General features: G+C 42.9%; 2 protein-coding genes across 7 annotated transcripts in view; one reads left to right on the top strand and one right to left on the bottom strand.

Moving 5' to 3' along the window:
- LOC309714476 (polyhomeotic homolog 3) overlaps nucleotides 1-7,186 on the bottom strand; it is a 28,517-nt gene extending 21,331 nt beyond the window's left edge. Inside the window, exon 1 of one of the 4 annotated variants that reach the window (XM_082546975.1) lies at nucleotides 6,618-7,186. The gene's annotated coding sequence lies outside the window, so the exon portion shown is untranslated. The other 3 variants (XM_082546974.1, XM_082546973.1, XM_082546976.1) reach the window with 3 other exon arrangements.
- A 67-nt stretch (nucleotides 7,187-7,253) lies between these two features.
- On the top strand, nucleotides 7,254-15,415 carry LOC309714477 (uncharacterized protein). 3 transcript variants are annotated; one of them, XR_014278941.1, is made up of 6 exons: nucleotides 7,254-7,987; nucleotides 11,340-11,398; nucleotides 11,492-11,575; nucleotides 11,656-11,732; nucleotides 13,066-14,350; nucleotides 14,461-15,415. XR_014278941.1 is itself a non-coding variant. In XM_082546977.1 (5 exons), exons 1-5 carry the CDS (start codon nucleotides 7,617-7,619, stop codon nucleotides 13,108-13,110), a joined length of 636 nt encoding a protein of 211 aa, XP_082403103.1. In that variant the 5' UTR covers nucleotides 7,254-7,616; the 3' UTR covers nucleotides 13,111-15,415. The 3 variants fall into 3 exon arrangements, 1 of the variants encoding a protein (XP_082403103.1); XR_014278942.1 differs by having other exon boundaries at nucleotides 11,656-12,459; nucleotides 13,066-15,415; XM_082546977.1 differs by having other exon boundaries at nucleotides 13,066-15,415.
- Nucleotides 15,416-17,064: the final 1,649 nt, after the last annotated feature.

Below are 17,064 nucleotides of genomic sequence, written 5' to 3'. Positions count from 1 at the left end.
AGGGCTACAAGACATACGGGTGAACATGGAAGTGAACTGTGAGCTAGCAGCTGAGCAGAACGCAAACACCTCATTAGATGACAAGAACTGAAACTTGATTAATGTAAAGATAAGATTCTACCAGAAAAACAAAATTAGAAAAGAAATAATTTCCCAACTAAAAGACGACTAATGCACCTCTTTATTTTTATACTTGCAGCACACAGCTGTGGTCAGATGTTCACAGTAATGAATTTCATGGTCATTTTAGGTGTTTGATGATTCTTTGAGCTGTTTTTGGTGGAACAGCATACGTCTCTAAGAATTGGGGGAATAAGTTTGAATTTATTTCAGATTTTCTCTCATCTAAGGGGCTTAAATATATAATTAAATGTCTATTAGCTAGTTTTACTTTAACCAGGTGCTTTGGGTAAGCATCAGCAAGCGTCTGGCATCATTCCTGCTGCTCAAAATGACCACGACATTAACGTCCATAATGAGTGTCTTTCAATCTCAGAATAATCCTTCTTTGTCTCACTGTGGCCTTGCTGTGGTCCCTCAGCCACCGCCTGTCTGAAATAAGTAGTTTTAGAAAAAACAAAACATTTTAGCTCCTCCTTAAAGGGTTAAGGCTTTCTTCTGATTGGCTGTCCGTTGTCAGCGCGGGGCAGGAGGGACTGCTCTGTCTGAGATGTCTATATTAGAAATATCCTGTCTCTATTACATCATAAATATCTATTGTAGCCATAAAAATGGTAAAAACAGAGTGCTTCGAGTAGCTCGAAGCCCGAGCTTTTGGCTCACAGGGAACATACACTGACTTGGCCGTATTCAATCTGCACATCCACCTCTGGAACAGCAGACATGTGAGAGGAAACAATGAGGAGGTCGGGTCGCCTATAAGGGTTTGAATACTCCTTTAAGCGCAGCAGCTGAGTTCTCTGGCAGACACAGAGTCCAGCAGCAGTTTTTTTCTCTTCCTGCATTTAGCTGATGATTAAAATTCAGTCATTTTAAAAGCATCCTCCCTTCACTTTCATATTAATATTCACTTAAAGATGCACACTGTTGTATTTATATTGATCACAGCTAGCTATAACATGACCAAGTTCCACCCTTACTACTTCCTGACTGACTGTTGGCTGTGAGGCCCACAAACTTACTGAAAAGATTCCCGGCGTACATGGAAACATCTCTAATTCAAAGCAAGTCAAAGACTCTGGGACATTAAGTCAGCTACTGGAAACAGTTATAAAATGAACTTATAAGAACAATATAAATCAACACATGCAGGAACAATAACATTTACTGCCAATAACAATGCAAAAGTGTCACATGGCTCTGTGCTTTCGTTTTGTTGTCCAGATGTGGCAACCACAGGGGCCCCAGTGTGGTTCCATGAGGCCCCTTTTTTCTTCTAGTGCAATAAATCCTGTGAAAACTGATCATGTTGAATGAAAATCTAACCGTTATTGATTTATTTACCATCACTTTTCACACAAAAAAGTCTGATTTGTGTAACTAACACGCCCGACCTAACAGAGGAATAAAACATTGCTTTCACCAACAACTTTGTGCCACCTTTGCAAATACACAACTCCATAACTAACAGGTTTGTCTACGTTTTTATTTCTTTATTTTGTTTTGCTGTTCAAAGTGTGTAAGTGTGTAGGAATCCCACAGCACATCTACTAAACTACGTAAGACTTTCTGTCAGATTTCTAAATAATTTCCTCTTGAGGTTTTCATTTCATCGAGTCATCAATGAGTTACGATGGACACTTTACATGGTTCGCCTTGTTATTGAGTCGTTATCCAAAAAAGTGGCAGGAAGAACCACATGAGCCCCAGTGTGGGTCCAGGAGGTTCCCCTGTAAGATGTTTATTTTCTAGCATCTGTACTCAATATAAACACAATATTATTATTATGGAATATATGAATTGAAAATCTGTTTTTTGTTGTCTGACCAACAGTACAGAACTCAAAGATTAATATCCAGACAATCAACTAAACCACCACCTTCAGCTGAAACCAACAAATTTCAGTGTGTTTGAAGAAGGATTTAAATGACTGATGTGATTAAGCTAAACTGACCAGCCAACAAGATTAAAAACCCTGTGCTGTCCAAAATGTGGCCCGCTGAACCACAGGAGCCCCAGGATAAGTCCAGGAGGTCTCCCTGCAAAATATATTTCCTCGTAGATCACAATCTGCACTCTTGTGCACTCTATCGTTTGGACAAGGGAAAGATATCATAAGATATGTAGATAATTTCTTCAGTCTATCACTTTGTCTATCTTCAGTCTGCTTCAGCCTCAAAAATCCATCAAGAACTCCCAGAACTTGGTTTAAAGTCTGTAAACTCCATGTTTTATTATATGAATCATCCAGAGCTCAGTTTAACAGCAGAATGAAAACATAAAAACAACTTCTTTTATCAACTCGAACCGACAAATTTCTGCTTAAAAATGACACGAATAACTCTGATATTACCCTGAAAGCGATTAGTCTCCATTTAGAACCAACGCGTGTAGTTTATCTGTGTGCACTGTATACAGTATACACGAGGAGCCTCTGCTCATTGTTTGAAGTTCAGAAATGTGGAGATCAGGGCGCAATAAGGGCCAAGATCTTCTGGGAAGTCGCTTTTCTGGTTAAAATGGGAGCTGAGCGTGCGGCCAGAAGTAAGCTAAATTCACGCAAAACCACCACGCAGGCAGGTGCTCGTCCACGCACAGCGGGCAGATGCTGACATCTGGCCCGCAGCCTGTTAACTGAACGTGTCCGCCTCAGACGATGGTGGTGATAGCAATGAGCCACAGTGCACAGTGACAGTTAGGCCAGAGATCATACATGTGACTATAAAAAAGAAAAAAGAAAGATGGAGACAGGCCTTCACAGGGGAGAAATCTCACGATAATAACATTTTGAAGAATTGTCATGTCCACGTTGCGCGTAAAGCGCTTCGCTCGCCTACCTGCTGAAATGCTCGACGTCCTGCAGGTTATTCCCGCTGCCGTCCATCCGAAAGTGGGCGCATGTTTGGAAAGTCCGTTGCTGTGTTATCTGATGAGCGGCTCTGGGCTTTTTCAGCAGGGTCGACAGGCTCAAATGGGCGTGTGTGAAGCTTCACTTCCTCGTCTGACAGCGCAGGGGCTGCTGAGAAGTGCGCGTCACCCTTCCCCAGACAATAATTTCCCCGACCTCACCTCTATGATTATCCGCCCTCTGCGCCCACCGAGAGCCCAAAACGCAAAGTTGCAGTGCAAGACGGGCCCGTTTATGATGTGCAGGGGCTTGTGTGTGTCTGTGTGTGTGTCGCACTTTGTTTAGGATTTCATCACATCCTGGGCTTTCCTCCGCCGTAGATCCGGCCTTCGCAGCGGTTATGGAGTCCGTCGTCCTCCGCTGTGCCACCACCGTCTCACCTCCCGGGTCTGCGGTGGGAATCAGCCCGGCTCGGGGGCACCGTGTAGCGGCTGCGAGGGGCCTGGTTATTCCGCTGCTGGAGAAATGCAATGGAAGTGCAGTCGTTGCAGGGCGGCAGATGCGAGACAGCACCACTCAGAGCTCAGGAGGACCGCAAAGACGCCGATATACAGCCGTGCATGCACGCTGCACACTGTAACACAGTTTGTACCAGCGCAACAGCTCGATGTGTTACTGTGAGAGCAACACTGGGAGCAAAGACGCGGTCAGAGACGTCATTGAGGGGCACGAGGTGCTGAAAATGCTGTGAATCCAACATTTCGCATTAGAAAAACTGCAGAACAGGTAAAGACGCATAAACTCTGGTACATCTGCTCATGCAGTCCGAGCGATGTCGCTGATTTAATCCAGAATGTTGGCAACTGTTCGATATTGGCTCATTCTCCATCAAATCACCCAAACTTGAGAAAGGTTCCCATCCGACCACCTCAGGATCCGCCGATATTTTCCTTTTTACGTTACCTTCAGTATTTTTATGAAGCCATGTAAAAATACTGACGGTACAGTCCTAATATTTGCCTTCATATTATAAATATTTTCAGAGTTCATAGATTTGGGCTGAAATTTGGTGATTTTTAACTATTTTCCCTTCTGTGGTGTTCAGGATGTTTCAGCCTGAAGTGTAAAAACTGACCCTGTGACCCTCTGTGATCATGCAAGGATTTCAGAACCTGAACTTGTTTGATCCATGTGATATGTCCAAAACTTGCATAAGGATCAGGCGTGCCTCCCAGTCGTAAGCTATCCCACAAACTGTGACTACAGTCAAGCCAACACTGTTTTGCAAACTTTGCTGCCTCAGTTGTTATGTTTATATATTTCTGTCCTCTGACTGTGACAAGCAGGAGCTTTGTCAGTATGAAAGTTACATTAAAGACATAAAGAGTGTGCGAGTTAGCTGATGTCACAGCAACTTCCAGTTTTAGCAACGTTACTTCAAAAGGAACTCATGCAGCCCTAAAATGGCCTCGCATGCAAAGAAATTCCTTCTGTGAATTTTCCACTTGAGAGAAACTGAATCATCACAAGCTTCACGAGAGCCGTCCAGCTGCTGCGAAGGCTTCAGCACGACGGAGCGCCGCCTCCTCCAGAGTGAGGCTGAGTCATCGTTCCAGAAGTGAGCAGGCATGAGTGCGTCTGCAGGCACAGTGAGGCATCAAGGGACAGCAGAGAAGCCTCAAAGTTCAAGGAATCTGCAGGAAGTTCAAGGGGTAGCAGAGGGTTGGTGCACAGTTACTTTCTCTGATGAAGCCAACTTCTGTTTTGGAAATCTGGAAAAATCCTTTGTCTGTGGAAAATCCTGAGATTTGTGAGGCACGTTTACAGGTCTAGCCTGCCTCAAACATGGAGCATAAGTGAAAGGTGGCTCAGAGATCATTAGATCAGCATGTTGGATCCATGGTCAGGAAACCAAACCGTGGTGAATGATCAGTTCTTGGAAGCATGTAGACAAGCAGAAGTCCACAAACTGTGAAGAACTTGGAGCACTGATTACTGTCTGGAGGTTCTCTCTCCTGTCAGGTGCAGGTGTGGGCCGGCAGCTGGAGGAGTCTCTGTTTCCCAGGCTTTGCTAATCACACATGCCTTCATTTTCTCAGCAGTGAGCATTGTTTAAAGGTTGGGGTGGGTCTTCCATCTCTGTCAGATTGTTGTCACTACAACAGTGCTAATCGCCCTCATGCTTAGAACAAGTTTTTGTGTCATGCTCTGCTTAACCTTTTGCTCTTATCTGCCTCCAGTAATTTTTCTAATGACCTTCCTCTGTTGCGGACATTCCTCAGTCCAAACCTGTTACTTCAATTTGTTATCATAAATTGTTGTCACAGTAGCTACCAGCTATCCTAGGAATCCTCACCTGCAGTGTACCTGCCTGCCCGCTTTCCACAGCTCCTTCTCCCAGTCTCCTCTGGATTCCTCCGTCCCGTCAGGACATCCTCCACAGCCTCTAGATAAAGATAATACCAGCTCCACTTCTTCTTGAAACTAAGTTTGATTCTGAAACCTTCCTGTAACCAGAGAGTTACCTGCACAATCTCCTGCTGCTGTTTCCAGTGTCGTTAACTTCTAAAAACCTGTTAAATAAACCGTTTAGAACTGTTGTTAGTTTCTTTCAGGCCACTCATTTGGTCATTATGGCATTTAGGACTTCCAGAAGCTGTAAACACCGACTCTCTGCACAGAGTTCATTTGAACTGCTCTTTACCAAAGAATGTGAGCTTTGTGTCTGCAACAAATATTATCAAAATGTACATAATACAAGTTCTTCTTTTCTACTACTACTCCACGACATTCTTAATTAGCTATAATAAGGAAGAACAGTAATAATTTACACAGCCTGCCATCTGATGGTTTTAATGCGTCAAGTTCAAAGTCAAGATGAAGACTTCCTGTTCACAGGATTCACCTTTGACCTTTTGTCAAGTTCACAAAAGCATCAGATTCAGAACTTCAGTTTGGCTTCATTTGAATATGTGTTTGCAAGTTTAACCAAATACCTTTCAGCCGTTTGACCATCGGCTAACTTCTTCTTCTTGTACAATAAACGAGTCATGTTCACAGACTCCAACTTCCTCAGAATTAGCAGGAAGCTCTGTGGAGCATGACGAACTGTGCGATTCACTCAGAAAAGACGACGTTTTCCTGTTTGCCTTATTTTCTGCACACTTATTCAAACAAACCCACATTTTAATGACGCAGGAATCCATCCCACATCAGATTTATGACAGCAGCTGGAATCTGTGCAGAGTGCAAAACAAACAGCTCCACAGCTGAGGAATAACTGCACCGCCATTCACACAACCCTACACCACTACAGTTAACCCTGCAGCGGCCGGTGGTGAGATCGTGAAATGAACTCAGCACATCCACTGAAGTACAGTTTAAAGTCCTTGCACTCTGGATGCAGCTACTTTCTCCTTCATGCCATTTGTTTGAAAGCTTTAGTTGCTTCTTATCTGCTAATATACGCTCACAAGATCATTATGTGCACCTCTCTGCCACCAGGCTTGGACCTGCTTTCGTTAGCAGCAGCCATGAGGAGATGCTACACTGTGGTTATAAACACATGGACACAGTCAGCAGCAGCTCAGGTGGGCTGTGGTGTGTAAACGACGCGCAGCTAAGGCGCCCAAGAGTTTCAGTGACTCACCCACGGCATGCACTTCTTTAGCCACAGACGTTAGAGTCACTGACAGATCTTTGCATAAAGCACACAGGAGGACAGAAACTGTTCACAAAGATAAAATCGCTCTCACTCTCTTTCTAACCTGTTCCCACATTAACCGTGAATAATTCTGATCATGTTTCTGCATCGTGACCACTTCATGAAAACTGTTGTTAGTTGGATTATGACTTCCTGTAAACGCGTCTTGCACCACTTTGTTTATTCAACACAAACCACGTTCTTCATGTAACGCATCGGTGCGTGGACGGAGGGACCCACGGTAATCCTGATCACATATTTATTCAGCCGGGAGAAAAACTTCCCAGTGACTCTGCGTGTCCTGTAAGCTCCCAGTATGTGTGGTCATGTGACCTGTGAGCGTCGCGTGTCAGTAATCGGATGATTGACCTGACAACAAATACTCTGCTGCGTCACTGACTTTAATCCGCACCTGCCTCGAGCGAAAGCAGAGAGGGAGTAAAACCGGAAATCCACACAGATTTCAAAATAAAACGAGAAACTAACTTTATGTTTGACATTTGCTTCTTGATGACATTTTTTATGCTGGAGGAGAAAAAAAAGGCAAAAATAAAACAGATGCAGCAGTTTGTAAAAGTTACTAGTTTATTTTCAGTCACTTTCTGTTATTTATGCCGTGAAATAAATAAAATATATCTTGTATATGTAAAAGAGATTTTATTATTTAGACTTCTTTTCTCTCCGAGACATTTTTCCCGTTAGGAGCGTTTTCGCTGCGCTTTTATTTTGAAATAATGAACTAGAATTTTTCCTGCAGTCTGTCAGCCTTGACTCGGGGGTTGCTAAGGCATGCGCGCCATAGCAACCGGCTCACCAGTGAAGGAAAAGTGAAGATTTTAATGTTCATGTTGTTTAAACACACGAGGAAGAAGAAAATGATGATGATGATGAAGGGTCCCTTCCAACCTTCGAGACCGGATACAGAAACATCCCAATGAGGTAAAAATGCCAGGAACTAAAGTCATCAAGCCTAAACCAGTCGATACAACGAGGAAAACCCAGGAGAGACCCAAAGCGGCCAAAGAGGCGCAGAGTGAGCTCCGAGTTCCCGCTGTGCGCAAAAGCCGCGCCTGCAGCTGTCCGAGAAACCCGCAGCCTGAGCGGTGCCAAAGACCGACCGGCGGGCCGCAGGGGTCACCCTCCAAACCAGGGAGCGAGAGGAGAACCAGGTCCACCTCCACTGCCCCCAAACCTCCACAGAACTGCTCCAAAGCGAACCGGGACTGCAGGAGGGCCAATCATGCCGCCGTGGAGCCCAAATATCAAAGAGAGGAGCGGACAGTGCGAGCGGAAGCCAAGTACGCAACAAGCCACAGGTGAGATACGTCAGAGGGGCCTCGTGGACACCCAGTGGACCACGTGAATCCATCTGTAACACCACTCACAAACAGCAGTGAAGGGAGAATGGATATGAGAAACGCCTTTATTATTATACTGTAATACCCATCACAGCATCGAAAAATAAAGTTAAACACAACAAACAGATAGAAGTAGCTCAGTAAAATTAAATAGACTACAATAAAGACAAACGAAACACTATTAAAAACATCCTGCTGACTGTAGTAAAAACAGCACAGCAAAAATGTTTTTATGCTCAAAATAATGTTCAGTCCGTCCACAGAGGATGCTGCAGATTTACACATTTATAGGCTGTATAGAAAAGATGGAGTGAAGTTGAAGCCTAAACAAGAAGCTGCTGGTTGTGCGTGTTGAAAATGACGCAGAAGTCTGTGGCGTCACCAATGCTCACAGAAAAGCAGCATCAGAAACTGGGGAAATCAAAAAATGGAACGATAGTATTTGATATTTTAGCGTCTCCTGTTAAAAACATTAAGAAAATTATTTAGCATGCAGGAAGCGACAGGAAGTTGGGAAGCCTGATTTTTTCCTTTTATTATATTTGAAGCTCTTGGACTTTTGAGAAACGAGCATATTTGTAATAGAAACGCGTAAACACTGATATCAGCCAAATATATCCAAGCAAAACACTATCATTCATTAAAAGTCAGACGATGGTCTGAACCAAACACAAAAGCAGATTATTTGTGAGGTAATTGTGTTTATTTATGCTTTAAGAGACAACAGCAGCACCAACACAGTCCACAGGTCCAGTTCAGTGAATTGCATTAGTGACAAAGATCACCTGCACAGTGTAAATGAAGGAGGAAGTTATCCATCGAGGCCTCTCTCTGCTGTGAAGCTGGACGTGCAGTCAGCGGGGACTGTGAGAGCTTCAGTGGAGATTATCTTGCCACACTGAGCGATGCTGTAAATTTAATAAAAATATGTCAGGATCGCTCCGTCTGTAGCGCAGCTGTGCCAAACATGTCGTATTTAACTGCTTCACACCGAGACTCTGAAGGCAGGAAGTATCATTTTTTTCTGTTACCTCGACGACTTCTATGGTGGGCGGGACTAAGATGGGGTAAAAACTGAGACTTGAGGAGGTGGGACTGTGAATTATGAGATATGAGTGCATTCATATTGTTTTGTATTTAATGCCATTTTTTCTGTTGTCTTATAGAGATGTCTGCTGTCTTTGGAAAAACATTTGGATGTTTGCATAACTTTTGTTTAACAGTTCTACTTTTTCTTTTTTTTAAATTCTGAGATAGTAGAAATAATTTAGCATGAATCTGGAAGTTTTCATTTATTGAATCAGGACAATGAATCTCCCCTCAGATTTAAAATAGCTGCTTGCGTACGCTGAATGTTTGAGTTTCTCCCTCCGAGGCTGCGTGCAGGTCAGCGTTTGGAGGGGAAGGCGTTCACGTGTAGTCCTGCAGTAAAGTTTCACGCAGCCATCTGGTGCAGCAGGTTAATCCCTGCATGTTTTACCACCAACTGCACGACAGTGCTGCAGGTGAACTGCTGCATGTCCGAGTCACAGCAGCACACAGTGTGGCCGGCTGTCAGATTTGGGGTTTCGATTTGAAGCACAAAGAAGACTCGAGTTGTTCAAATATGCTATTTTTACACCTGGCAGGAAACGTTCCCAACATCTCCACAGGAGTTTGTTGCTTTTCTCTCTGGATTAAAAAAACATTCACATATTTGTTTTCATCTTTTTCTCCCATCAGCTTAAATATAACAGCTTCTAAATCCAAGGTAACACCTCATTTGTAGGGTCTTCCTCCCACTGCTTTCCAGCTGCGTACCACATCTGTGCATCTTTGATTGTAGCACCTCCTGCAGCCTCCTCTGGCTCCTCATTTCTCTTTCCTTTAGAGGCAATTTAAGAATTAAAAGAATCCATCAAGACAGCGTACAGAGAGAGCAGGACACAGACAGGTCATGCTTGGAGAAATTCATTTCATTCCAGAGGGGCTCAGATTAGAGCTGCAGCTGATGTTTTATGGATTCTTTTTGATTATTTAATCCTTTATTTAAACAGGTCGTCTCATTGGGATCACTTCAGTCTGGTGTTTGGGTTTTTTATTTCCTTGTTTGGTTTTAGTTTCAGCTCTAGTTCTGCTCTTGGTTTCACTTTGGCTTGTGTTTTGTTCGCGCCTCCGTTGTGTTTCCGTGTCTGGCTGTTTGTCTCTTTGTGTTGAATTACTCATGTTTTTTCCTGTTGTTGTTGCTCTTCCTGTTTTAATTTGGCGGGTAATGTCCTTTGTCTCTACAGGTTAGTTTAACCTCCCACAGCGTCGTTCTGTTACTCATCCCCTCGTGTGTTTGTAGAAACCGTCTCAGTGTCCTCTTGTCCTTCGTTGAGTCGTCCCTTGTGGTTGTGTGTTTCCTCGCCCTCAGGTCCCAGAGTCTGTCAGATCAAAGCTACGTTTTACCTTCACTCCTGAGTTTGGGTCCATATCCTGCACATGATAAAAATGTGTGCACAAATACACAAATGCACCTTAAAATATTCCAGTGAAATGATGAAATATGAGTTTAAATGTAATCAAAGACCAGAGAATGATTCACAAATAAAAATCATTATTTCTTATTTCTCTTCACTAACGAAGACCATCCGGTCTCCTTCAGTGAGGAGGGAGGAAAGAATAGTAGGTGGATGAAGAAGCGGATCATTGCACACCCTTCCCCTGTGATTTCCTGTCCCCTCCACCCTCTCCTCCGTCGCTCTCTGGTGCACCTGGTGGATGATGGTCCTGCCCCTGCTTAAAGGAGGCTGGGCTGCAGCATCTTCTGATTCCTGCCCCCCCTCAGTGGGGCTTTAGTTTGCTTTCCTTTCAGGATGAAGGTCCTGGTGGTTTGTTTTGTTTTCGGGGCTTTAGTTCTCTCACGTTACCACCCTGAGCAGGTGCGTCCGCGTGGCTCCTCCACACTTTAGATTTTTCTGCTTAAATGAAAAAATGTGAATGTCGGGTGTGGCATCCTGTTGAAATGTTTCGGTGGCTGAGAGAACTCGAGCCTTGATGCTCGGCCGGGTTGTGGCTGCGACTACATAAACAACCTGACCACAATCCAGCGCAGCCAGAACTGTGGCGTGAACCCTCCCATCCATCAGAGGAGAAGCAGATTTGTTTCTGTGGTTTTATCACAGTTTATGTTTGATAAGAGATTTCTGAAGCGTGTCTGCAGCCAGTGGTTTATAAAATGTTATTACTCCATCAGCAGATTAGAGATTCACTTTTTCTTCTCATATTCTGTGTTTGTGTTTAAAAAGTCGTGGGAAGTGAAATAAAGAGTTTGTGTTTCCTGTTCCAGTAACAAAGCTTTCACCGTCATCCCCCCAAATCCCAAGAAGAGAAGAGAGATCCAGAAAAGTGAGTCACATTTCATCAGCGTCGTCTCGGAGCTGTTTAAATCATCATTTTCGCTGTTGATACTTGTTTTGTGATGTCTGATTGGCTGAGCAGAGGCGGAGGCAGAGCTCGCCGCCTTAGAGGAGCTGCGTCTGAGCCGAGCAATGGCGTATGTTTCCATCAACCCCAGCAGTGTTGGTGAGGAGGCGGGACCTGCGGATCTAATTGTTATATGTAAAGTTGTTTTTTTCGCTGACTGTTTGTTTGTGCGCTAACAGGCGGCTGCATGAGTCTGGAGGAAGTACGCTCGAAGCAGCAGCAGGAAATGATGCTGGCGAAGAAGAAGCAGAAACCGGTCTGACGGCTCATTTTCTTATTTGTCATGTTGAACACCTGGCCCATCCCACGTGGGATTCAAAGGCTCCGCCTTCTCACAAAACAGGAAACTTCCTGAAATGCAGAGAAGAAAACCAAACTACAACATTCAAGTTAAACTGCTTGGCGATCCGCTTCAATTCTAATAAAAGCTTTGAAGTGGATCTGCAAAGTAGTCAAAGCTCATGTTTAACTGGAAACAATAGAAGTAAAGCACATTAAACTCAGCTTCCCAGTTTACTTACAGAAACCAAGTACTGGGACTAAGCCTGCGATCAGACTGAGGCGTCTGTAAGATGTGATCTCAAAGATCTTTAAAATGATTTTGTTTTTTAATCTGTGGTTCTTTTGACTTCGACACCAGTAACGTGTTTAAAAGTGTGAACAAACGCTCCCTGATTGATGCACTCGCTCATTTTATCAGCTTCGACGTCTGTTTGCCTTCAGAGCTGCTTCAGTTCTTTGTAGCACAGATTTAACAATGAGAAGGAAACATTCATCTGTCCTTATTGACATGAAAGCATCACACAGATTTGTTATCTGGACGTCCATGATGTGAATCTCCTGCTCAGTCTGGAGTCTAGTCCAGATTACAGGCAAGAAACCAGTTTTTAGAGGTGATCTGAGCTTTGTGACGTGGTGCATCATCCGAGTAGACGAGTAGACTGAGTCATACGGGGATGGACAAGGTTAGCAACAATGCTCTGGTAAGCTTCTTCATATGGGGCGCCGTTTGTAAACTGAAACATGTTGAGCATCCAAAGATGCTCCTCTGCAGACCTGCAGAGTGATTATTTGAGTTACTATCATGGCATTTTCACCCAGAGAGCCCAGATGGTTTGTTGGACCATCATTCTCAGTAAACCTCAGCGATGGTTGTATGGGAAGATGAGCAGTTTCTGAAATACTGAATCATCTTTCTTCCTCGTTCTGATGCTCAGTTTGAACTTAAATCCACTGAAGTTCTCATGTGATTGGCAACAAGCAGTTGAGTGGAAATAAACACTGAGCTGCCACCTAATGAAGCAGTGAGTGTAGTTAATTATCATCTGCGGTTCATAATATCATTAAAATACTTGGTGGTGCAGCTGATTCTGTGGTGGAGCTCGCTCAGAGATCAGAAACACTTCTGAAAACTGTCGCCAGTGAACGCAGCTCTTTGCTGCTTCCACCAGTGAAAGCTCTGCCTGAGCTCGTTTAAACTCTGAGCATCCAGCAGGTCATTATCTGTTGTTATATCAGTACGATCACAGCAAACAGCAGCGGACTGAAGATTTCACAGAGAAAATACTTTTCTCTCGATGTCGTTTCAGATGAAGAAGCCGGTGTTGGAGGAAACGTCCGTCCTGACGAGCTGAGCGTCTCCTCCTGCCTCGACTCCTCGCTGCAGCTCAAACATATAAATCACATATTTAAGGAGCAAACTTTAAATAAGTCTTTTTAGTGAAATATTTACAGATGAACAAACAGATGTCAGAGCTCACGTATGTCACCGTTGTTGTCATATAGTGGTTCGATTATGGTTGTTTCAAAGTTCTGTGAGTAGCTTTGTGGTCAAATGAAAATGTATTTTTTATCCAAGTTGAAATAGGAAATAACTTTATTAACAGGTCGATGATTCAAACATCTTCCTCCGAGCTTTCAGCCATCACGTCAGTAACATGGAGCTCAGGGAATCTTATATGTGCAGCTCAAACTGCAACCACCGCGGGCCCGAATGTGATAAATATAAAGAGTTGTGTGCTAACACACAGACAGAAGCTGGCTCACTGCTCACAGGTACTCCAGGCTTTCACCTGTTGGATGTGTTTGGTTAGATTCATTTTTCTTTGTAAGATTTTGATGCATTTTCTTTACCTTTTGTTTTTATTTTATTTGAAGTTTTCATTAAATCTGCAGCCACGTGTTCAAACTGCAAACACCGGAAATAAAAGGTTTGCTGCAACAAGCAGACTCAGGTAACACCTCTGACCGACTGAGGTGTGGCCTGTGAACGCATCACGCCACTCTTCACTCTTACGTAATTCAAACACAACAGAGCAGAACTGACATAAACAGGCTGTGGACAGCACAGAGGACAGGTGACGCAATAACAATATGTTCACTTAATATTTACAATAAATGTTCAAGCAGCTTCTCTCTCTGCGTCACAGCTCAGTGTGCAAAGCAGCGCTCGTGCTCTTTGACATTTAGAAAAACTCCTCTTCAAGATGAAGATCGTAAAGTTTTCCCGGTGTTATTCCACGACTCTGAAACTGCCTCCAATGACATTTCAGAGGTAGGACCTGGCTGCCTCACCCACGAGGTGTTTGAGGCATGTCCGGAGTTCTGATTTCTACCCACAGGAGAGGTCGTAGGGGTTTGGTGCTTGGTGGCTCAGGCAGCGGTCTGGGTGGAGCCGCTGGTTGCTGAATCTGGCCAGTGTTGATTTCTATTTAGAATTTTTTAACTCTTTTATAAACAAACAGTTTCAGTTACCTGCAGCCCAGCTGCAGTAGAAACCTCCAACATCTGGCTGCTATAGAAACATAAAAAACTCAAATTGTCAGGTGGTAGATGATGCAAGCTTTTAGAAGACACACACAACACCACCTGGAGGTGAGAGGGAGATTGTTTCTTTAGATTTTGTAAAACTTTATATATCTGTGTATGCGCACATGTGAAGAAACAGTGACACCTGAAGCTTTAATTTACCTCCCGCGTCTCAGGATTTACTGATAAACGTGAAGCAGGAGCATCAGCGGACATGGTCGGGGAGGATTCACCTTCCCTTTGACTCTGATGAGGCTGCTTCCTTGCTAGAATCCAAGCTTGTGTTTCCTCCCATGCCAGCAGAGGTCGTGTTCTGGCTGTTTCAGAGGCTGTGGCGGAGCTCAGGGTGGGTAAACGGTGACTGACCACCACACTGCACACAGAGGAAAGGTGACTGGAGAGCATTCAGCTTCCAGTAGGAAAACACCATCATGAAGAACGATCACAGCACAGCGAGAAGCACAGACACAGTGAACCGGAGGACTGTGGTTATTTTTATAATGTTTCATTAGTATGAGTCAAATGCAAGTCAGAGGAGCTCTTTGAATTCTTTGCATAACCTTCACATACACACATTAAAGAGCAGGAAGCTAAATGTCAGCATTATTCTTCTGTATCACGAACGCATAATTAAAATGTGTCATATGGCAACTAAAACCCACCTTTGCGCATGCGTGACAGCTGTAGGGAAGCAGCTGTAATTGTTTTGTGAGGCCATGATTGTAGTCCTTATAGGGAGGCGACTTTGTGGAGCAGGTGCAGCATTCAGGGGATCCGGGGAAGCTCAGACATTTCAGCGTTAGAATGTTTGTGTTTGTTTTTCCAGTGTTAAAAAATTCAAATTTCTGGTCATTTAATGAGAAAATATAAGAAATGTAATTAAAGTAAAAACTATTATATAAAGACAAGACAAACAATATTAACTTTAAACCAATAAAATCTTTGTAAACTTGATTTTTGGATAAAAACACCAGCGTTTCAAACGGGTTTTTATCAGATTTGAATGATAAGCCTACACATGCATGTTTGAAGTCATTTAAATTAAAGTCATTTAGGGTTCGGATCTTTGTTATATTTGAGCCACATGCTGAACAAGCGCATTTCTAAAAACTGCAAATAAAGTATCGTACATGTAGCACTCGCAGCTCTCCTGTCTTTTCTGTGTTTTCTGCTGTAGAGCACAGATTAATGTTTCATTTGAAAAAAGACTCAATGTTAAGCTTAACCAGGCTGACAGCAGCCTGGTGGATAACTTCATTCTTTGTTTGTTCGTTTGCATGTTACAGAGCCTGCACAAAATCACTGATCACACAACAGGGAAATGCCTTGTACCAGATTGAGCTCCTAGCTAATCTCCATCTGTAAGCTCTTTGGCAGGTATGCACCATATTGACTAAGCTATAAAATACAAAAACACAGCCAAGATACAAGCTGTGGGAACAGTATATAAATCAAACATGCATGCAAAAAAGGTTTTAAAAACCCAAAACATATTGTAAAATCATATGTATATGTGACCGGTGTGTTCCTGCGTTGCTAGAATTAGAATTCAACTTTATTGTCATTGCACATGTTACAAGTACAAGGCAACGAAATGCAGTTTGCATCCATCCAGAAAGTGCTTTGGCAGTAATATAGATATGTTACAAAATATGGATCTATTATAGGTATGTTACAATGTACACGGTATGAAGGTATGTTATGCTGTGTCTGACAATGAAAGGTAAAAAGAAACAAAGACCTCCAAGTCATTAACCTGCTCGCTCCAGCTCCTACAACCAACTACAAACAGCAGGGAAGAGGGTTGGCTCCACCCACCACAACTCCCAAGCTAGCAAGAATTATCTATTCATGCTAGCACTGACTGTGCCTATAACACATATGCGACACACACGTACTACACATTTACAGCATCTAGCAAAGACAGACACAGTGATGACAATAATAGAACTAAAAACACAATCAGAAACATCAGGGTGGCTAAATATACTGTATATGTGTGTTGTACAAAGAAAGGACACAAACCCCTCCCACAGGGGAATTGTAGGAAAGGGGAGAGGCCAAAGGGGTACAGTGTATTTATAGGGTTGCACCAAAGAAGAAGAAGAAAAGGCTGAGGAGGGGCTCTAACTGATAATGAACATAAGGCTTAGTTCTACTGAAGTTCAGCACAAACTAAAATCAGTCGTCTCTTTACATTAAACACAGTTATTTACAATAAGTACCGTTAATAGACTGTAAACACAAAGTCTGAGCAGAAGGTTTGGTTCTTAAAACAGGCTTATCGAGTATTTCATTAAATTTAAACAATGCATATTCAGTTATGTCATTTTGTGTCATTTGTTCTGGCTGTTTAATGAATGAATTTAAGTAATACATTAACAAGAGTATTACATAAAATCAATGAAGGGTCTTTCACAAGCGATTTGTAATCTTTGATATTGTTGAAAAAGACCTGACCTGCGATTGACCTCTGTTCTGTGTTTGTATTGTTCTGGGTTTTATAAAGTAAGCTGAAGATTTCTCCATTAGCACCTGAAAGACACCGACCTGGTGAATAGTTTAGGTTTTATTCTTTGTTTGTTCTTCAAATCTGAATCTCATAATTATGTCTTGACTTTATTCTTAGTAAGTAAGTAAATGTTATTTACATAATACATTTAAATTAATGTACTTTATATTAAATAGAGAGAGAAAAACAGAATGTTTCTCAGGCTCCGCCTACACACACCGTAGTGCTGGGCTATGCTGCAAATTTTGGTATTGATATGATACCAAAT

This window comes from Aulonocara stuartgranti, assembly GCF_965226115.1.
Source record: "Aulonocara stuartgranti genome assembly, chromosome: 9".
Lineage (NCBI taxonomy): Eukaryota > Metazoa > Chordata > Actinopteri > Cichliformes > Cichlidae > Aulonocara > Aulonocara stuartgranti.
This window is presented reverse-complemented; position numbering and strand designations above follow the sequence as displayed.